This window comes from Chaetodon trifascialis, chromosome 11 (genome assembly GCF_039877785.1).
Source record: "Chaetodon trifascialis isolate fChaTrf1 chromosome 11, fChaTrf1.hap1, whole genome shotgun sequence".
Classification (NCBI taxonomy): domain Eukaryota; kingdom Metazoa; phylum Chordata; class Actinopteri; order Chaetodontiformes; family Chaetodontidae; genus Chaetodon; species Chaetodon trifascialis.
Window position 1 is genome coordinate 12,884,883 of NC_092066.1, and position 22,630 is coordinate 12,907,512.

At 42.1% G+C, this 22,630-nt stretch overlaps 3 protein-coding genes across 4 annotated transcripts; 2 read left to right on the forward strand and 1 right to left on the reverse strand.

The window, feature by feature from the left end:
• The first annotated feature begins 590 nt into the window (after nt 1-590).
• Nucleotides 591-4,365, forward strand: cdc20 (cell division cycle 20 homolog). 2 transcript variants are annotated; one of them, XM_070974652.1, is made up of 11 exons: nt 591-642; nt 1,293-1,495; nt 1,593-1,735; nt 1,826-1,922; nt 2,017-2,142; nt 2,320-2,516; nt 2,622-2,716; nt 2,813-3,050; nt 3,233-3,358; nt 3,647-3,764; nt 3,857-4,365. In XM_070974652.1, the coding sequence occupies exons 2-11, from the start codon at nt 1,315-1,317 to the stop codon at nt 4,033-4,035; spliced, it is 1,500 nt and encodes a 499-aa protein (XP_070830753.1). In that variant the 5' UTR covers nt 591-642; nt 1,293-1,314; the 3' UTR covers nt 4,036-4,365. The 2 variants fall into 2 exon arrangements, with proteins under 2 accessions (XP_070830753.1, XP_070830752.1); XM_070974651.1 differs by having other exon boundaries at nt 598-642; nt 2,622-3,050; nt 3,857-4,141.
• Nucleotides 4,366-5,867: 1,502 nt separating this feature from the next.
• elovl1a (ELOVL fatty acid elongase 1a) lies at nt 5,868-9,264 on the reverse strand. The gene is made up of 8 exons (XM_070974147.1): nt 8,928-9,264; nt 8,195-8,287; nt 7,764-7,954; nt 7,589-7,669; nt 7,369-7,425; nt 7,175-7,280; nt 6,812-6,951; nt 5,868-6,724 (listed from the first exon to the last, which is right to left on the reverse strand). Exons 2-8 carry the CDS (start codon nt 8,253-8,255, stop codon nt 6,413-6,415), a joined length of 948 nt encoding a protein of 315 aa, XP_070830248.1. The 5' UTR covers nt 8,256-8,287; nt 8,928-9,264; the 3' UTR covers nt 5,868-6,412.
• Nucleotides 9,265-14,015: 4,751 nt separating this feature from the next.
• LOC139338707 (bcl-2-related ovarian killer protein homolog B-like) lies at nt 14,016-22,247 on the forward strand. Its single transcript, XM_070973955.1, has 5 exons — nt 14,016-14,334; nt 14,820-15,160; nt 16,986-17,114; nt 20,045-20,208; nt 20,816-22,247. The coding sequence occupies exons 2-5, from the start codon at nt 14,938-14,940 to the stop codon at nt 20,939-20,941; spliced, it is 642 nt and encodes a 213-aa protein (XP_070830056.1). The 5' UTR covers nt 14,016-14,334; nt 14,820-14,937; the 3' UTR covers nt 20,942-22,247.
• The last annotated feature ends 383 nt before the right edge of the window (nt 22,248-22,630 follow it).

Below are 22,630 nucleotides of genomic sequence, written 5' to 3' on the forward strand. Positions count from 1 at the left end.
GGTAAGATTTTCATCAAATTGATCAATAATTGAATCCCATTGATCTAATTAATACACATACAGTTGATCATGTAATTGCTTGTAATCAAAGAGCAGAGACACAAATGCTTTCCTAGCCTTGATAATGTCTCTGATTTTAGCATAATAATGGGAAGAACATTTAATTTTAATCAACTACATTCAAATTAGGGCGTGTAAAGGACAACAGAAAATCAAAGTCACTCTCCCTAATGCCTCACAAAAAAAAAAGAAATGAAGTGAAATGGAGGCATGATGTTTTTGCCACTGATCAGCTGTGATTGTCTCAACCATTTATTGGTTATCTGTTGTTTTCCCTGTGTTTTACTTTTTCACACACGTAAATCGCAGCCCTAATATCGTCTTTTGGTCAATAGATGGCGATAGACTTTTGAAGACAAGAATCGTTTTTAGGCGTTATCTATCCGGAAGTGCCCTCCACCAATCACAGAGACGCATTCGTAAACGTTACCATAGAAATGCCGTGGCGAGAACGGCGGCTTCTTGAATGAACCAATCGCAGGAGCGCTTTCAGACATTTAAACCGTGTGTCGTCATTTCACGAAATTCAAAAAGAGAAAGAGGCCAAAGGTGCTGCAGTGAGTTCCACGTTTTCTTGAAGAGGTGAGCTTATTTTGATTCTGTTGAACCTGTGAAATATTTTTGATTCAGCTGGTCAGCGAAGTTTTGTCTTCATTTCTGATCCATTCGAAAATGTAGCAGTTACGCTAACTTGTGCTCGTTTACTTACGGTTAACACTAATGCTAACTTGTGTACGTTTACTTACGGTTAACACTTATGCTAACTTGTGCTCGTTTACTTACGGTTAACACTTATGCTAACTTGTGTACGTTTACTTACGGTTAACACTAATGCTAACTTGTGTACGTTTACTTACGGTTAACACTTATGCTAACTTGTGTACGTTTACTTACGGTTAACACTAATGCTAACTTGTGTACGTTTACTTACGGTTAACACTTATGCTAACTTGTGCTCCTTTACTTACGGTTAACACTAGTGCTAACTTGTGTACGTTTACTTTTAGCTAACGTCGTTACACCTAACTATGTAACTATGTAACTGGGGTAATGCAGAAATAGTTTTAGCTTGCGTGAAACGGCTTTTCTAGCTCACATCAGCCGACGTCAGTGATCCTAGATTTAACATAGGTCGCCTTGCTAACCGACCCTAAACGGTAATGGTAGCCAGTGAAGTTATTGTTGCACATCACGTGGACGTTTATTTTGTTCTCCTTCGTCCTGGTGTACAGGTCGTGTGAAAACCTGGACAAAATGGCGCAGTTTGGTTTTGAGAACGACATCCACAGTATCTTGAAGCTGGATATGCCCATCATAAACGCTCCCATGGCGAGGTGGCAGAGGAAGGCCAGCTCGACAAACACATCCGGTTTGTCACCTGGCAAAGCTGCCAATGTGTCGCTGAGTTCATCAAAAACGCCCAACAAAACACCAGGTAATGTGTGCCCAGTATATTCATGCATGCCTTAACACAGCTCCGTAGTTACCTCTGTAAATGTTCACCAGTGGGGTGTTTATATATTGTATTGTAGGGAAAAATAAAAAGCAAACACCCTCCAAGATGGGTGGCGACCGCTTCATTCCCACCAGAAACAGCAAACAAATGGATGTGGCGAGTTTCCTGCTCACAAAAGAGAATGAGCCTGTGGACGCAAACAAGATGGCAGTGACATCAGTAAGATATTTTGATACATATTCCCTTATAATCCTTTTTGTAAATTATGGATTTCATTGATTGACACTAACATATCAATGTCTTTTAAAGGAAAACCAGAAAGCCTGGTCTATGTCGCTAAACGGATACAACATTGAAGATGCAAAGATCCTGCACCTTGGAGGGAAGCCGCTGAATGCTCCAGAAGGTACAGATGTTTGTGTGCAGACGTAGTGCTTGGCAATGATATCACAAGACTACAAATGGGGGATTTTTAACAATTTATAATGTCAAATTTACAGGGTATCAAAACAACTTGAAGGTCCTCTACAGTCAGGCTACAACTCCTGCCTCTGTCAAAAAGACAAGATACATATCTTCAGCTCCTGACAGGATCTTGGATGCTCCCGAGCTTCGAAATGATTTTTGTAAGTTTTGCGCTTAAGATCCTATTCCTAATAAAGACATTACTATTTTATTCAGAACTTACCACATCTTGGATTCACTGAGGGTGGATATTCATCAGTATGATCCTGACATTAGTCTTAACACAAAACACTGCATTCATGGATATATTTATGCAAACATTCCTCTTTTTTTTCCAGATTTGAATCTGCTTGACTGGAGCAGTCGAAATGTCATCGCTGTGGCTCTTCATAACAGTGTTTACTTGTGGGACGCCACTCAAGGAGACATCATTCTTCTCATGAAGTTGGAGCGTGAGGAGGATTACATCTGCTCACTGTCCTGGACCAAAGAGGGAAGCTACCTAGCTGTCGGCACCAGTGACTGCAAAGTTCAGGTCAGTGTGCTCATGAACACACCACCTCAGTTCTTAAAAACACATGGCACTCAAATTGCAGTCTATATAAATACTTTTTTTAATGGTACATCTTTGTTTTCTTAGCTGTGGGATGTTGAAATGCAGAAGCGTTTACGCAGCATGGCCAGCCATACATCTCGAGTTGGCAGCCTGAGCTGGAATGACCACGTTCTGTCCAGGTACGGTTGCTTTCTTATCTCTGATGCAAAATACAAATCTTGCAATTTCAGTGGTCTGGTTGTTGGACTCACACGTAATATTTCTCCCTCTCATAGTGGCTCGCGATCAGGACATATCCACCATCACGATGTGAGGGTGGCAGACCATCACATCGCCACAATCAGTGGTCACTCACAGGAGGTGTGTGGGCTGAAGTGGTCACCCGATGGGCGATACCTGGCCAGTGGAGGCAATGACAACTTGGTGTGTGTATGGCCCCGGGTGCAGGAGGGCAGCGCCAGCAACAGCAGCCAGGTGGTCCGCTGCTGGAGTGAACATCAAGGAGCTGTCAAGGTGGGTAGCGTCATACTTGAACTAACAGGCGAAAGTTTCCAAAAATCCAGGAAAAGATTTTTCCTGATTATTACATATATTGAACATTTTTTAAATTAAAAAAGTATAAATGCTTCTAATTAATCTTCTGCCATAGAATGTGTAAAGATTGAAACTCACTTTTGGATGTGTTTTCATACCAGGCTTTGGCCTGGTGTCCATGGCAGACAAATATCCTTGCATCTGGAGGTGGCACCAGTGACCGTCACATCCGCATCTGGAATGTAAACAGTGGATCCTGTATCAGTTCTCTTGACACTCAGTCCCAGGTAAATACACACTTTGAGACCATTATTCTCAATCAGAAATATCAAAGTTAGAGTAGGTAAGTGCTTTTAGAAGCATTTTTTTTATTATACTTGTTGAAATTATCCTTATATCCTGACAGGAATCAATAAATCAAATGCTCTAACAAAAAAGAGAAATCTGGTATTGATGGCTGTTGCAGGCCTGTGATAAGCCCATCCAATCAAAATCTTTCCAACTCTAATTTATTTCATTTTCAGGTGACAGCATGGGTCTCCTCTCAAATCACACATGATATTTTTGCTTTTCAGATCTCGTCACTGGTGTTTGCCCCCAACTACAAGGAGCTGGTCTCTGGCCATGGATATGCCCACAACAATGTCGCTATCTGGAAGTACCCGTCTCTCACCAAGGTGTCAGAGCTCAACGGTTAGTACACTTTGCTTCAAAGGAAACATCCCGTGAACTGGAAACTGCTGTACTTCATGCTGGTCTAAACACATTCATGCTTTTTATTTCAGGCCACGAGGACCGAGTTCTGAGTCTGATTCTGAGCCCAGACTGCTCTACCATTGCGACTGTTGCTGGAGACGAGACTATCCGTCTGTGGAACAGCTTCGAGCTGGATCCTGTTAAGAAGAAGGCCAAAGAAAGGATGGCCAAATCGACTAGCAGTGTCATTCATCAGTCAATCAGATGATTTATCTCGGCTGTTTAGGTTGTTTTTAATCTATGATAAAATGCATTATTTGTATTTGGGATGACCTGTTTTATTGAATGTACAATAAAGATTTACACACAGTGGTTTTGCCTTAACTGGCAACTGTACTCCTCCAGTTGGTGTAATGGTTTGTTAGTATCAATTGTTCATACAGGTCTAATGTGGTAAAGTACAAGTATTGAGTGTTGGCTTTTAGGCAATGTGTTTTTCTTTCTTTCTTTTTTTAAATAGTATTTATAACCTTACTTGGCTTTTATTGTGTAATTGGACTGCACTGTATTCATTCTAAATAAATGGTTTATTTACCACATATGGTTCTGCCAGTTAATTGGCATGTATACGTTCTGCCATGTTGCAAGCCCTAGGGTGAGGACGTGTCATTTGATAAGATCAACTCATAAATGACATGTAATGATGGCTGTTTTATTTTAATCTCCACTAGTGATTTAACACCTACCAAACCAACAGAAGAATAAAAATATTTGGGTCAGTGTCACATGATCTCAGTGCCGTGTCACGAGAAGTGACAGTTTAAACTCCACCTGGAGTTAAATCTTGAACCTGCTTGCTGTGCCACCTAGAAATCCTCCTGTAGAGGTCACTGTGTCTTTAGATCCAGCAATGACCATGTCTCCTTTGGTATGCTACTATTCACTGAAACATTTTACAGCAGACTATACTGGCTGAGACAACCTATGGTTTGGCTGTTCCTACTTCGTGTGCGTGTGATGGTCTGACAAAATGAAGATGAAGAAGATCCTGATTCATGCACATTCACACAGCAACCAGACCAGTTTCTCTGAATACAAATATTTTAAGACAAAGGTGGAATATCGCTGAGCATTTGTCATCAGTAATGAATGCAGACAGTTAGCAGTGTATTTAAGACGGAGGGAGGGTCAGACCTGGTTTTCACTCTCAGCTTACCATCAAACCACAGGATGAAATTATCAGTGAAATCATTTGCTGTTGTGTTATGTTGGAATAGAAACATCCACAAATTATGACCATGAAAGCTTGGAAACCTCTGGAATGACAGGAGCTAATTTACTTATATGTTGGTGGCAGTAAGAGGATAAAGGAGTGCACAAGCCATGTCCTGTTTGTGTCTTTATTTTCTTTATAGCTACAGGTGTATGTGTGTCTGTGCACAGTTTCATTGTTAACTCTTTCACTGGGCCTCTAATAGAGTCTTTGACTCACATGGTGGAGAAAATTCTGAAAGAAATGTCAATTTGATTATTCACTCTTGAAAACAAATTGACAAAACATTGACAGACTTTTTATTTCTGTTTAAGGCAGAAACAGGTTAATTTTCTGAACATTGTGCAGGTTAATCAGAACATAAACAGCTCCTGGACACACCTGAACATCTATTCTCATTTTTGTGGCAAATATCAAATCTTTTTTTTTCTAAGGGTAGCAGTGCTTCAGAACTAGAATATCCTTCCTATGTCATCAGTGCACATGTGTAATCGACAACAGCAGTAAAAACACTGGTGGGTTTATCAACCAATATATACATTCTGCAGTGAGATTCAGAAACAGCCATCCACAGCATACCTTTTATTCAGTTCGTAGAAAGCACTTTCTTTCTATTAACTTCATGCACAGTGTGCTGAGAGAACAAATTATACAGTGTTTAAAACTGGATTCATATGGATGAACATGCATAGCAGTGTATGTCACTACCTAAATTGCAAAAATGCAAAATGCATCAATACTGTAATATACAGTATAACATTTCCACAATTGTTAAAATTGAAAAATAGAGGTGCGGTATGTTTTTTTGTTTTGTTTTGTTTTTTTTTACAAAGTGCACACCTTAAGTGCTTTCCAAATGACACAGACCTTTATCTAAAAATTGTTTTATTTCAAAAGATAAATAAAAACAGGGAAAAAAACCCTAAAAATTTGACATTTACAGTGAAATTTTATCGCAGTTTTTTTTACGTGCCAGCCCTTAGTGGAAACTGTGCGATACTCCCAAGCAACAAAGCCATGCCAGCTCTACAGTAGGCAGTGTAAGTCAAGCTTGTGTGAGTCAAGCCTGAGTTGACAAATACTATCAGTGAGCAAATGAGCACCAAATACATTCATACAGTGTTCATCACAGTTAATAGTTTCGCAACAACTAACAAAGAGGGTGGCAAGTAGCGATCATCGGCAACACGAAACATGCCATTCATATCCCAACAAGTGTGCATAAGAAAATCCAAGCTTATACAGAAATCATGAAATTTAGAAGCAGCATATTGAAATCTGTGGCGTTCCAACATGCTTCCAGGGGTGAATGATGAATGACATGTTCTAAGTAGCTCTAAAGAGCATCCTTCTCCTTTCCAGAGTCCCCAAGTTAGATTTCTTTTACTTTGCCTAAGAGCACTTTGCCATTGGTGTGGTGGTGTGCATTCCCATTCTCCATGTGTTTCCCATTGGCCACCACAGTGATAGATGTACTGGTTGAGCCATTCAGTTTTGTTTTCTTGTCCTCTGTGGCAGGGAGCCGCTTGCCCTTTATGTAGGCCTGTATCCAAAAGTTGGAGAAGAGGAAGAAGAAGAAGACGCCGTACATCCAAATCAGGTGGATCCAAAGGGGAACCTGGTAGTCGCACTTTTCCATGAAGTAGTACTGGCTGATGTGGATGGACACCAGCACAAACTGCGTCTGTAATATGAGATATTGCTATTAAAAATCTCGCCCAGATCCATAGTACAAATCAAACATTCATTTAATTGCGAAAAAACTACGTACAAGCTGGATGGCAGTCATGTACTTCTTCCACCACAGGTATTTCTGGAAGCGAGGTCCTGCAGCAGAGAGTCCGTAGTAGGAGTACATGATAACGTGAACGGTTGCATTCACCATGGCATGGAAGGAGCCCATTCCTCCATCTTAAGAGGGGACAAACACACAGGAAATGACGTGTCTTTAGATATCGTTATACAGCTGTACAGTGATCTCCCCAATTCATTGTTATGGCCTGATGCTTTCATTTCTACAGATGCAAAGTAGTTCAACGACTGTCAAGATTCAGTCGTCGTGTCTAGAAACCCTTGCCGATGCACAATGTGCGTGTTACATATAGAGTGTTTTATCATGCTGAGCAAATCTCACCAGGGGTCATGGTGACGCCCCACCACCATGACCAGGGCATGACGGAGTGATGGAAGACGTGGAGAAAAGTGATCTGGCTTTGTTTCTTCCTCAGCACGAAGAATACCTCAAATAAAGCAGAGCAAGCTGAAGTGATCACGCACAAAAGACAGTTTAAAAAGCCGCAATGATTTTAAAGCTGAAGAAGCCCTTACTGTGTCAAGGAGTTCAATGAATTTTGAAAAATAAAACAACCAAGCCACTCGAACCATCTGGGGGAAGGAAGAGAAGAGAAGTGCTGTTAGGTCAAATGTCTAACTCTAGAGAGTCATCTTCATTTCACAGGCCTGAGCCTAAAGGTGTGTTTTTAATGACACGACAGAGAGTGAGAGCTCCTCTGCTCTGAGGCAAATGACGAACAATTCACAGGCTTACCCGAAGAGACCGTGGGGTATTTGAGGTGTCGATAAGGTCACATCTCCACGTGTAGGTGGTGGCCCATCCAGACATCATGAACTAGGTGTCAAAAACACATCAGCAACTGTTGTTAATATTGCACAAGCACTCTGGTTCATGAAGAAAGAGGGGTCAGCGAATAACTGGATACTACCTCATACACTATGTAGGCGTTTAGTAAAACCATGCTGAGGTTGTAGACGATCATGGCTGTGTTGAGACGGAAGGGCTTGCGGTTTGCCATCAGGCGAGGTCCGACGTACAGTGCAAAGAAGACATAGGCCAACAGGATGGAGGTCATCTGTAGGGGGCCCTGCATCAGCGGGTAGTCTTTGACTCTGGCATCTGGTGGAGAACAAAAACACACACTCCTCACTGTCTCAGCTTGTTGGTAATGGACACACATACACACACACAGATATCTGGCAGGGTTGAAGGTTAATGCAGTTTATACCCACTTTTGGGCAGATTCATGCTGTAGGTTGAGCAAAACAACAGCAAAATCTTACACAGCATTCAGCAGCTATTTATTCATAATTTAAGAAAGCAGATGTGTAAATCTACAACAAGGACAAAGACACTTACCAGTTTTGGACTGAAGAGAACTGTAGACTCTTAATAGGTTTGATACGGCTTCTCGCAGCATGGTGACTGCTTGCTTCCTGTCCGATTAAACCACTGAAAAAAAAATAGAAAAAGACAAAAAGTCCAGGAGATGAAGCCGAGCTGAAAGAGAGGTTGGTCGGGCAGGTGAGCTACAAAGCGACCTGCTTCCCCACTGACTGAACAAACAGGAGACAGCTGCACGGGCTCATCAAACACCCCTGAGCGCCCCTGTGTACAACCTTTAATAAAGCGGACAGAGAAATCTGCACTCAGGGCTCCCTTCACTGCCTGACTCAAAAGCTTCATTCAGAAAGAGCTTTCATTTATTATTTAGTGAGCCGCAAGAAAACAATGCTTCAAAATAAATATCTGAATGTTTTACAAAGGGTTGTGAAACATCTGAGTTCTGCTGTCAGTCTAAATACAATGAAATATTCTCTAGCTGACTAACAGAGCAAGTCAAACAGGTGAGGCAAAGAACTTGGCCCTTGCAGCCAGCCTAGCCTGAGCTACCATGATATGAGTTCATCAGCGATTTCCAGGGAGTAAAACTGCAGAACAGACAAAAGAACATTTTTTTTTTTTAATCGAGAGAAATCTTAGCGTACCACGACATGAGAAAAGTCCCCAGTCAGTAAACATTATCACAAGAGCAGCCCAAATCCTACATGATCTCTGAAAGGGCTAAAATACTTGCTGCTAAGTGACTCACCCGCTGAGCGCAAGTCCTCAGCACTCGCTCCTGTTTGTGAGGAAGGCGGCTGCACAGCCGGGGCAGGCAGCAGTCAATCCAGAGGATCCAACAGACCAGCAGCACCAGTGACACTGATCAGGTGAAAACCAGATTCATTCAAAGCTGTTCCGTGGGTTTGTCCAGCTGTCCTCAAATGTCTATGATTTTTACTGCAATTCCAACAAGAGCTGAAAGCCTCACTAACAAATGAGAGGGAGGTGAGGAAAAGTTAGAGGCCAGCTGTGTGGTAAGTACAGGACTGGTATCATTCAACTCAATTTAAACCCCAAGGCACTACTACAGACCTTGCTAGTTTCAGGACCACACCCTGTTTCAATGCTTGGCTCCACCTTCCTATCCTCACTTAGCCTGTTTGTGATTGGACTGTCTCATCAATAGTGGTTAGGCCATATGGTCAGAGAGTTCAAGGCCCTTGTTAAAGAAAGCAACACCCAGGGGTGACTGGCTCCACTGCAGGCTATGAAAACCAATTATTAAGCATGAGGATGATTTTTTTATGTGAGAGACTAAACCAATATGAGACTGTTATTTAGTAAAAATGTACAATTAGATTCAAAGTAAAGATGCTCGTTGTGCCGGTGAGCAAAGATGTGATCATTTTGCTTTTTTCAGTTTCTGAAACATGAATTAGGCTAAAGGTGAAATCAGATATCATACATTCACAAACTTATCGTCACATTTTGCCTTGCCCATCCCATTCCTAGGTTGACAGGGGCTGGGTTCCAGGCCAACCCTTGCAACTGTGACGAGCCCTCCTGTGCCTCTGGTTTTACCTGTTTCCCCAGCACCAGCGATGCTGGGTGTGAAGTCTGGATGAACCTCGAGATGTACGCCTCCACACGCACATTATGCTGAAAGGTCGGCTGGAATGAAAGGAATCTTTGCACGAGAGACAGGAGAAGGCAGAAATCCCCACTGCCTGTTTACATATTCTTTAACAGTTTAGCACATGGTGGCTCTTTGGTGAAGTGCAGGCATGAAAAGAATAAGTATTAAATCGTTCAAGGCTGTGATTCATGCACAAAAGTCTAAAGCATGATGAATTTTCACTGAGAGCTAAAGGAAGGAAGAAGTGACGAGATCAATGCAGGGCGACATGCAAAGTTAAATATGAGTTAAATACAATCCTTGCATGAAACAGTTTGTCACAAATCTGAAGAAAAAGAAAACAGCAGCTGCTTTTGGTGCTTGTGGTTCATGCAATTAAGACTTTCCTGCACCTTCTTGGTGGTGCATGTTTCAGAGGAGGCCTAAACCAGTGACCAGTGGCTACAGTACAAAACCATTGGCCACTTGAAGGCGTGGCGCTCAGTCTCCAAAGGTCACCAAAGACCTTAATGGAGGAGAAACTGAGCTCATTAACATATTCAACAGTTAAGTTTCACTCATTGATCTCTAAAGGGGGGGGGCATCCATCAAATGCAGCCAAGATAGGAACAGTTAGCTCATCCATAGATAGATGCAAAATGATGAAGCCTCGACAAGTGTGCAGAAAGGAGCAAAAGCTCGATTTAGTCAACGTTTTGCCCACTGACATGTTTTTAACCCAGACTGTGAGAGTTGGTGTCACTGTCACCACACAGTCAGCTGTTTTTCATAGGTGCCATAGTCCCACACAGCACAACACACTCCCTGTTCTTCTTGGTCTTGTGACAGCTCAGCATTGACTTCAGTCTAGGTTTTGCCCAGTAGCATAATTTCTCAGATAACTAACAAACAGCTAAACAACACGATGTTGTCCGTGGACCATAGCTCTCTGCGTGACAGCATGAACAGAGGATAGACAGCAGCCTCGAGACACACCGGTTGTCCTCAATTATCCAATCGCGAAGAATTAGACAGGACGGATACCTCTGGATGTGAGAGGCAGAGCTCGGCTGCTGAAAATGAATAAATGGACTTAATGAGTACGAATGTGGAACATTGACAACTGACAAACACAAGAGTCACCAGAGCTCATAAATTCACTTATTGCTCTCTTACTGACACTCTCACAGACATTTTTGGAATCTGGGACTCTTTCATGCTTTGCTGAAATGAGACAGAACAAGATTCCATGTGTGGTTAGCGATGGTTTTCATCACGGAAGTGTTGTGTTTCAGAATTTTGAATTGTGTTTAATTTGCAACCTAGCTATGTTTCATCCATTTCTTGACAAACCAAACATGTTGAGCTGTATTCACAAATGGAAGTTCAGGTTTCTCATTTGGACGAACGAATACTGACTCAAAGGAGGGGCGAGGTTTTCTTTTACAGCCACACTTTCCTTTAGAAATTCTCCCACTGACATGCTAATTACTGAAACACCAACATCCCCAAGACGACAAAGAAACGACTGTTTTGAGTTTTGTTTACACACATGAAATCCATTCTGGACTTAAAAAGCAGGGTGTAATGATGTCTATGTATGTATGTATGTATGTATTATTATTTTCAGTATAAGCCACAGTGATTCACCTGACTTTGTGTAAGTAGGCAAACTGAAGTAAATTGACAATAATAACAGTAAAAAAAAAAGAGATTAATAATAATCAACATTAACTTGTTTCTCTGTTTTTGATAATGCAAAGGATGTTGTGTTGAATTCATATACTGTTATGGGGCTGAATCTGTAGGAGAGAAACTCTCAGCTCAGCAGAAAGTGAGTAACAGTGACACTCAGAGGCCAAACAGTGTAACAACTGCCCTATTTATAGGTGAAATAATAGGGCAATGTAATTATTATCAAAAGTAAAATCATTTTATCCAATAAACATAGTCAGTTTGGGACTTCTTGTTGTATTTGGATAAAAGCTTGAAAGGCTGCTGTGAAAAAATGTACACACATATCAGAATCAGGTTTTGCTCATCACATTAATATGGTTAGTAACAAACACACTGGTGAGACAGAGGGAAAGCGCCTGGGATGAGTCCTTCAACAGGTGCATTATTTCTAACCTGTTTCCTGTCAATACAATTGTGTTGGTCTGTGACATTTCTGTTCTAACTTTATTAGGGAATGTCCAGCACAAGAACACGATGTGACAGAAACAAAGCTCTTAAGAAAGCTCTTAAAACTAGTTTGACATTCAGAGTCTCATGGCATTTTTGCAAAGTCCAATACAAAATTTGTCTGAGAAACAGGCACATGACCCTGGATGCCCAGTAGTCGAACACCATGAATAAATTCTCAATTTATTGCCAGCACTGTCCTAGTTAATGTAAAATATAAAAATGCATGCTTAGAGCTCTGAGGATGTCTGAGCAGTGACCTTAATCCTTTATGGGTCTCCAGTGTCCATATATGAACAACATCTGGGTCTGTCTCACAGTTTTTCTTCATGTCTTTGATGCATTTTTAGAAACAGAAAGCCAGACTTTGGGAATAAGTGATGTAATCATGACCATGGCTCTGCTGTTGTGCTGTCACCTCGCCACGCATTCCACCCTCCTCATTGGCTCAGAGGCCCAGCAGCTCAAACAGGGTGGAAAGCCCAGACTGCACTCTGCTTACTGCCACCACCAGGGTCAAGGTTACACATAAATTCTTCTCTTCCAAACAGTACTGCTGGAACTTCTCTTCCATGGGTTCTCAGGGTAATGAATATCCAAGGTTTTTGTTTTTTAAAATCGATTTTTGACATGAAAACGTACAAATGACAACATGAGGGATGAGGGTGTATGAAGTTCTGTATTTGGTATGCAGAGCCTTTTGTCTCAAAACAGCTGCACATGTGAAAATAATATCATGACTTATTCAGTATGTACAGTACAGTATGTTATCTCTAATCCCACTCTGCGCTGCCAAGTGCCTGGAAGCTTTACTGCAGATTACATACAGTAGGCCTCCAATATATACATACTCCATTCACAGAGAAAAAAAATTCTGCCAGACTTCATTCAACAATAGGCCAATTTTAAGTTCTCTACTATAACACTATTGTTGATTCTTAAGCAATTAATGTAAACAGTTTGTTAAATTAGCACCATATAACACTCATGAATGAGAAATATCATTTATGACCACATAATCATTAGAATAATACGGATTAAATGCTACTGTCTATGCTTGTGAAAAGTTCAAAAATATGGCACATTGTTTTTTTAGCTAGTATTTCAGCTGGTGATCAAGTGCCCACATGTTTTTTTTTCTTTTTTTTTTTTAAAGCAAACACAGCAAAACCACCTCTGTTGTGCCCTCTGTACAGTGGCCCAATGTGCAAGTATGTGATAAAGTGCCCTCTGCTGCCCTTCCAGCGGAGAACGTGATATGATGCAGTGCCATATAGGCCCATTTGAGAAAATTAGCTGGCCTCTTCATATTACAGAGGTGTAGTATACTTTAGATCTGAGTTACATAATAAAAATATTTTAATCTTAACCAGGGTTTGAAACTGTTTCACCACAAATGCGTCACAACTGTCTGTGCATCAGTGCCTTCTTCATTTCTTTGGCCCCTCAGACAACCTGAGTCCTCCACTGCTGATAACACCCTCCCTCCTCACACTTGTTGTCTTTGTGTAAAGTAAGATCTGTGCAGGTCCGCTGGATGTACCTGTATTGTGTTTTCACATCATAAAAAGTGTAACAATACAATGACGAAACAGCTAAGCTGCTTAATGCAAAGAACAACATGCGGCCCAGTAAACTCAGTGCAGAGTAGGACACCTATATTTATCTGCTCTGAATGGGATTAAAAGTGTGACACTTTTGGCCTCAGCCAGGAACACTTACGTAAACACTGGCAGACAGGAGATCAGCGGACACAGTGACACAGCTGCACACCTGTGCTGGAAAACCCCATTTCAATCACTCACACGTGAAGTATGAAATGTTTGTTAAAGTCAAGCTTTTGCGCACAGTAGTGTACACAGAGTGTTTGTTGGAATATTTAAAGGGTGAGTTTATTTCTCTTCAAAGTATCACGTAGGGCTAATCCGGCCAGATTTGTGAATGAACATAGAGATGCAGTTGATTTCTCTTCCTCTGTGCGCCGCAGTAATCTTTGTCTCCGTCAGTAGCTGCGCGGCGGGCGTCACACTCCTCCTCCGGGATCTTCCTTGCAGTAAAACCAACGCATCCATTGAGCGCCAATGGGAAGGTGGAACAACAGGTAGGCGTCCTCCAACTGCGTCCCTCGACTCAGTCGGTGCCTTTCGGGGTAGCAAGTGGACCGACCAGACCGGGAGCTCTGTTGGACATGAGGCTAGAGATAGATCTGCGCCCGGCGGTGCCTTAATGGTCTGAGACGGTTTCTTTTGAGAGCAGAGGTGCTGTTTTCCTGCGACTTTCGGGCTCTTTCGGCTGCTAAACACTCCGGACACGCACTGAAAGGCTTTCTGATTAATTAACTGGAGGAGACATCAATGTGGACGCAACCGTGAAGGTGAGCGTCGCTTCTTCTTTGCGCGCACCAGCGGAAATGATCAATAAATCTGAATTCTAGGACATATTTTAAACATTATTCTGACGATTCATGCATTTTAAAATCAAGATGTTGCTGCCCCAGCACCAAAAATATTGCCCTTGTCATCTTGTGGTATCAGCTTGGTGTTGCATAATCTAAGAAGTGTAGCAATATCTTGACTATCCCGCCATGTGACTCACAACGATAACGCCTCCATCATGTCCTTATGTAAGTTTCTGGTGACTTTTACATTTTGGGTGTCTGTATATACCCACAGTTCCTCAAAAAGTATGAGGCAACAGCAGGAATGTTGACAATTGAGTCACTTGAAGCGGCTTTCTTGTGCTGATTAAAGGCGTCTTTGTCTCCCTGTCTTGACAGAAACATTTCTAGCGCAATTCATACCTTTAAAGCTCAGCAATGATATCAAACTGCCTCTAAATAAGGGCTTCCTTTCCCCACAGCTGCCATATTGTCTTCACTGTTAAAGTCTGTTCCTCTGGGATAAAGAGAGGACAGACTGAGACACAGCTGATCCGAGGAGGTCAGGCGCTCTCTGACCCAGATCCCCTGCAGGAGGACATGGAGGTCCTGCGGCGGTCCTCCGTGTTTGCTGCAGAGGTCCTGGATGTGTTTGACCGGTCGTTGACCGAGAAGGAGCTGGTGTCCCAGTCTAAAGCCTTGTGCAGAGACTACATACTGTCCAGGCTCAACCAGAATGGACTGGGATGGTCCAAATCTGAACTCAACCTGTCTCCCTCAAACGCAGCGCTCGCTGAGGTGTCTTTAGTGCTCCTCTGTCTTGGTAAGAGAAACCTGCACAAACATTTGTTGAATAAGGGGCCAAATGACACCTTATGGCAACATGTGTGCACATTCAGTGTCGTCATTATTCCCTTGTGTGCTCTGAGCCCCATGTGTTCAGGAGAGGAGAGCTCAACTAAGCTGAAGTGGATTTTTTCTTCAATTTGTTCCTGTTTGTCATTTAACGCTGTCGTTTCTGACAGTTCCCACAGGTGCACCGTGAAGCCTTCACGAAGGCATTATCATTTCAGTCTTAATATTAACCATGAATGCTTAAACATAGTTTAACCTGAATTCCTTTAACAGTGTAAGGCTCAGAGAGTGCAAGCACCAGCAAAGGCTGCACAGTCCTCACCGTTATTATTTATACCTTGTATAGACAGTAGAGAGATGACAGGATATGAGGGAGAGAGATGCAACAAGGGTCTCTGTTGTAGGACATCGTGGTTGCCTTGGTATTAACCCACAACTTTATTTTTAATACAAAGATGAAGATGTGCAGATGTTTTAATCTGCTTTGTGTTTTTCTTGTGGGTCCGGCTCTCAGAAGACACTGAGAGATGGACAGCGATGGAAGATATGAGTCAGATGTTTGTAAATGCAGTAGTTCATGAGAATTTTTTTTTTTTCATATCGTCACCATCTCATAATGTTAGGAAATCTTAAAAAAAAAAAAAAAAATCCTGGATCCTCAGCTGGGTCTACATCTCTGCCAAAAACTAATCACAGCTTAACTTTCCATCAGATTCCACTGAAATAGGCTACACATGCATTTGAGATCTCCTACTAGAAATGAAGTGATGGAAATGAAAACACAGCCTCCCTCATGGGGGTAATAACTGGTGCAACATTTCAAGAATTCACAAAGTGTGAATCTCTGGACACAAACAAAACTCTACAGTCTGACACACACTGATCGATTGAACAGTAAATTCTCGTACTGTGAGTTAAGCTGGAAATCCGCTGAGAGCTGATTGGTGTGACCGTGATATGATCGCTGTTCTGAGGTGTAAAAAGCAGAGTTTCTGTGTTCTAATCTACTTTTAGATAATAGTAGGCTGAGAACGGAGATGACTCAACAGAGCTGGAGGAGATAAGTGATACCTATAAGAAACTAGACTGAATAACTCCTCAGCCTTTAGTCTGAAAATGATTTCCTCATACGACACTGCAGACTGTATATTTCAAGCTATGATGAGCTGGCTCACTGAAGACAGCAGCTTAAGTGCCCAGCGTGCCAGACGGACATGATTTACTTTAACATCCTGACGTCTCTCCAACAGAGGAACAGAATAAATAGTTTGACTGGGCTGAATGTTTGAGTTATATGATAGTTTATACAACCCAGAGTGCTTAAAGTTCCTCTCCTGGCACCGATTTAAACTCATGTCTCTTCCTCAAAATTACAGATTTCGTTTTTTCCATGAAAGTCCTGTCATGCCTTATAATGGCTTAGATGTAACTCTGCACCTTTGCCTTCATTTCGTACGCACGGCTCTAAATTGCCTTTGACTTGACTACGTTATCATGATATGGAAAGTCTCACCTGCGCTGGTGGGATTGGTTCGTCATTGATCCACTGCACTTGGTGTTGACTGCTTATTTGGCCCCTCATATATCCCATAGCTTATCAAAAAGCATCCCATGGACGCATTAACCAGGTTAAAACATTCTCTTCATGGGAGTGAGTTTCTAAACTGACTGCTTTAAACTGAATCTGTTTTTGGTTTCTGCCTCTTTCATTCAGATTAACGTCCATCTTCCTCACAGACTTTTGATGCTTCTCTCTCTCTTTTTTTGGTCTCTTCTCTTCCTCTGTTACCTAGGCGACGAGCTGGAGTGTATACAGCCCAGCTTGTACAGGAACGTGGCGCGGCAGCTCAACATTTCTGTTGCCATGGAGACGATGGTCTCAGATGCCTTTATCGGTGTTTCAACAGAGATCTTCTCAACAGGTACGCAGCTGTTATTGTTGCTTCTGCTGATGATGATGATGCTGATGATGATGTAGCACGCTGTCCACGGTGGGCACTCAACATGTCGTCTTCAGCCAAAGGAGATGTGCCAGCGCAGGAAGTGATTTACACTTCCTCAGTGTCTCAGACTGCTGATGGAGGCAGTTACTGTGACTAAATAGGTGTGCCTCTGCACTTTCCATCCGGCTCTTTTGGCTGAGAGGTGCTTTCAGGGAGATTGAGTGAGTGTGAATCATACGTAGGTGGAGTGAGACTTCATCTAAAACACTTAATTGCTCTTACAGCTATCCAGAGTCACTAAGTTTAGACACGCTGGTGTTTCCTAAACAAATAGCACTCATTAGTTTACAGTATACTTAGAGGGTGTGGTGTGTTTTCTACAGCTCAAATATCTCCCTTGATTTCCAATTTGATAAATCCGAACATAACTGTGGACTACTCTCTTCAGCTCAGGCTGCCTGATCTGTCTTCTGCCCACTCTTGGTCATGAATCAGGTCTCAGTGTCCTCTTGTAGGTTTCGTGTACCTGGACTTCATCTTCGTCATAGCCCGTCGTGGTCCTGTGTTGTGTTCTAAAACTGTTGGCGTGCACTGAGAATGAAATATCTTGGAGCCAGTCATCATCAACCTGACGTTGATGATTGACAGGCTTTTCCTCCAGCGCCACCATGAGGTCGACATTTGTGGTTTTTGAGCGAAACGTCTCTTCACCTGGATGGATTGAACTGGATGAAATGTGGAGCAGTCATGAATTGTAATCACGTCAGTGATGCTGTAGGTTTTCATCTAGCGCCTTCATCACATCGTGCAGTCTTTTGCAACATTGTACTTTGTGTACTTTGAGTGCTCATCAGCGAACATTATCATGCCAAGATGGTGGACGTGGTTAACACCACGCCTGCAAAACATCAGCATGTTTTCTCTTTTAAACGTTGTCATATTAGCATCGTGAGCATGTTATCATGCTGATGTTAGCATTTAGCTGTGCTTAAGTACAGCCGCACAGAGCTGCTGGCGTGGCTGCAGGACACAGTTTTGTTTTGATGGATGATAAAAGATAAACTTACCCAATGTGCTGCAGTCTATGAAGGATGAAGGAAAGTGAGGCTATATTAAGATGTGTGTGTTTATGGCTTGCTGTAATTTCCAGTGGTATTCTGATATCAGGCATGATACGCTGAGCTGGAACAGGACGACCAGTAAAGTGCACCCCCTTAGAATAAGCCATCTTAGTTCCTGTTCTTGTGTTGTTTAAATCTGATGTGAGTGTGCTGTGAATGAATGACAGAGCAGAATAAACAGGCTGTACTGTTAATGGTTTCTGGTATCCAAGTTAAAAAAAAAAAAAGTGTCCCTATGTCTTCTGTTGAGCCTTTTGGGTAGATGCGATGGTCCGACCGCAGTGTGATGCACATCTCAAAACTGGCACCTTTCCAGGAAAGATCAAGAACAGGCTCACTTAATATAATTTTCATGCTTATGTTCTGGCAAATCTTGTGCTTGTTTTGACGTCACTGGCGTGCAATTTTTGGAAGCGGCGTGGGATTCCTCCTGAAGAATAACAAATGAGTGAACCCAGGCTGCCCTAGCCTTCTGGGATGGGTTGAAACCTGGATATAAATAGAACAGTGCATCTAGGTTTGTTTTTCCTGCTGTCCGGAATTTGTTTTATAACTACCGACTGAAGCTTTTTGTCACTCCTTATTATGACTGCAAGGGCTTAACATGGATCTAGGGACCAAAGAAATGATCTGTCCAGTGACTCTACGTGTCATAACCACATACTTTTTTGGAAGCGGTTTCACATCCATCTGTAGCGTGGTCTCCCTCGGTACGACCAGCATGCCTTGTCTCCTCGATCTATCTTTGACTGCCTCCCACTTCTGTTCTTTCTCTTTCCACCCTCCTCTCCTCCAGCATTATCCTTGACAATCTTGTCTCTATTCTTGGCCTGCTTCTCAGTTGGGAGTGAGACATGACGTACTCTGACAGCTTCCGTGGACGGTTATCTCATTTAAGCTTGCCAAGAGCTCTATCCCCTTATAGCCGCAGTCAGACGCTGTAGGTCAGCTCTGAGAAACAGTCATGACAACACAAGCCGGCCTTAGGAGGCTAATGCCATTAGGCCCAGCACCCCATCACTGACAGTCATTATAACAATCCCTGCTGCCCTGGAAACTCTACCTAGAAATGACCGGATGCCCTCAATTACCTGACTGGATTGTTTAGGTAGATGACGAAGAATTGGCCTTTTGCAGCTTTGTGACTCTTGATTGCTTCTTCGTGGTGAATGCAGAATCATTTCCTGAACCTGCTGACCCCCCCCCCGCAGTAGAAACTGCATCAGTGTTCACCCACCTCTCCGCAAAGGCAGCACAGTTTCACCCTCTTTAATTCACAGCTGCTGCGGTAAGACACGCTATCAGCTACATTAACACAAATGCACTGGTTTGTTGACTTTAAGCTGGTATTTAGAGTTTATTTCAGTACAAGGTCCACCGACTGGCCCATATGCTTCGTGTCAGGTCACAGAATGTGTAACAGGCTTCGCGTAAAGAGAAACGATGGAGGAGATGAGTGTTAAGTCTTGAGAACGTAAAAGGAGAGTTTATGCAGGGATAAATATGGCAGTTTATTGATTCCGGTTAGGAAATTTGGCCGACGTGGAGGCTTAAAGATCAAATGTCCTGAATAAAAAGTGTGATTTTTGTTTTTTCGTCTCACTTATCAAACCACTGCTCTGTGACTGCAAGAAATAAATCAATATCAGCTTGAATAGCTGAAGCTTAAAGGTCCCCTCCAGACAGGTTTTAAAGCCTAGAAAAATACTCCGCTGTGACTAATAATTTGTGTCTCATTACCACCTTAAATGAATCATAACCCAGTGATGTCTGTTTCTCTGGCTGTAGGTATAACATGGGGTAAGGTGGTCTCCATGTATGCAGTAGCTGGAGCCCTGGCAGTGGACTGCGTCAGACAAGGCCACCCCAGCACCATTCACATCCTGGTGGACAGTCTAGGCCAGTTCGTCCGCAAGTTTCTGGTGCAGTGGTTGAAGAGACGGGGAGGATGGGTAAGTGACCGCTGCTGGAGCCGATGTGCCGAAACTCACGGTGTGTTAGCAGCATTGTGAGGAAATGGGACAATAACATAAGAAATAATGTTTCTCACGTCTTTTCTTTCTCTGATTCCTACATCATGCTGCTATGTGATTAGTGTTGGTGAGACATCATGGGGAAACATGACATTTAAACAAACTAATGTTTTAGAGTGAAGCTAGATGACAGATCTTCCTTGTTATCTTGTTTATGGATCAGAGCTCAGTTTGCTTTCATAAGCGCTGATAGAGATTGAGTAGTTACATAAAATCTGATAAACGCTCTTCCTAATGTGTACACTGCAGCTCCCTGTTGGCTGATCTGATGCAAAGATTTGCAGTGGGTAATACTTATTTCCTGCCCCCCCCAGTTAAGAAACTGACTAAAATAAGAGGTTTTATCTGTCGGACATACTTGAAATGTGTTTGCTCAAAGCAAATTCAGAAAATAAAATTTGTTTTATCGAGGCTGAGCTCCCAACTGAAACTCTTTGTTAGAGAATTGCACCTGCTTCCTCTCATGATATTTGTATTTGGCTAAAAATAAGTTAGTAAAATATCAATTTCAATTTCCTTCTTTCAGGCGGAGATCACGAAATGTGTGGTGAAGAAGGATCTCACCCCTGAACACCACTGGCTGTCCTCCACCATTGAGTCCTTGAAGTACTTCCTCACTACAATGTACGTCTACATCATGAAGGAACCGTGAACAGCTGAGACGTCATCATCATCATCATCATCATCATCATTGTTGCATATACGGGATTGAAATCTCAGACTTGTCAATAAACGATGGGAGTGGAGATGGCCGCTGTGCCTGATGGGGACTGAGCCTGCCAGCAGATCAGTCTGTCGCCGCGTGGCATCAACAAATGTTTCATCAGCATCATGTCTGCGTTATCTCGGTGTCAGATGAGTCTGTGAGTGATTACCCTTCATCCAAAGAGTAGTCACGATGATATTTAAGAGCTTAAATGGAACGAGTTTGTGTCACTCCACCTCTTCTCCGTCTTCTCGCACTGCTCACGTCAGTGCAGTGAACCAGGCTTCTCCAGTGCTGTAACTGTAATGTATGATGGTGTTCAGTTTGAATGTGAGCAACAGGCGGCTGTTTGCACTCCTCGGATAAAGTTTGATGCTTTCCTGTGATGTCTGTCTCAGAAAATATGCCTGAAGGAGCGACAAAGGCGAAAGCCACGTTTGAATTGCTGCTCAGCAGGCCGGGTTTAGTCAGAGTGATACCAGGCGGCATCAACTGCTTGCACTTCTTGGGTTGCATTTACACTATTGTTCTTTTCCAAAGCACAAAGTGTCTCTTTCCAAATATGATCCAAAACTTTGTAACCTATTAAACTTTCTGCTGCAACTTTAGACATCGCTGATTATGAAATGTTGGGTCTCGTTTTGCCCATTTTTGGCCAAAGACCTTAAGGACAGAGGAATGGTACATACTGCATCCACATATTTTGGTGGTGCTGATTCCCCTTTTTAAACTGTAAATAGTTTATTTATGATTTTATTTTTTTATTTTCACTGAGACTTTAACAATTGACGCCACAGCAGTACAAAGGCCGGCGCTATGACGGCTCTTCAGGATGATTGTGTGGTATGCTTGATGGCTTCACAGTGTTCACAGTGTTAATTTATAAATGTCAGTCTGAGCGTTTTTTTAAAAATACATAATAAACTTAAAATCTTCACCCTTGTACTTATTATGCTGATGAATTTATGATCCTGCTACATTAAACCCATAATGACAGAACAACAAGCTTAGAAAACAAATAGCTGAAATAACTAATTTCTATTTTTATGAGTGTACCTGAACGTGACTGAAAAGCATGAAGGAAACTTTTGATCTCAAAGGTTTGACAATCACAATAACAACCAGTGTAAGAACAACTCTCTTTACTTCATGCTCTTGATCGAATAATGCAATTAAAGATAAGAGGACAGCATACTTAACATTAATACAGCTACAAGATTAAATATTTGAACAATAAATACTGAGATAATTTGGATTGAAGGTTCCTTGTGGAGTTTTTGAAGCACTATAAGATGTTTTTCAATGAATGGCTCCCAAGTGATGTGGTACACGATGGTTTCACACCATTCCACCGATCTACGTAGGGTGGTAATGTGCCTGCGAAGGCAGGAGATAACAAGACTGCAAGCTAGTAAACATGGATGTAAACAAAGCACGATTTAAAATACTTTGCAAAGAGGACGAATATGCACTTGAAGACAGACATAATGCGTTGTGGTGAGTAAGACTGAATGTAAACATAACTTTGTTTACATGAGAACTCTACAGGGTCCCTTTAATTCTCTTAAGTATTATTATTATTTTTAATTCTTTTAATTTGACAGTAACATTAACTCTTAGTACATCTGTCTGTTT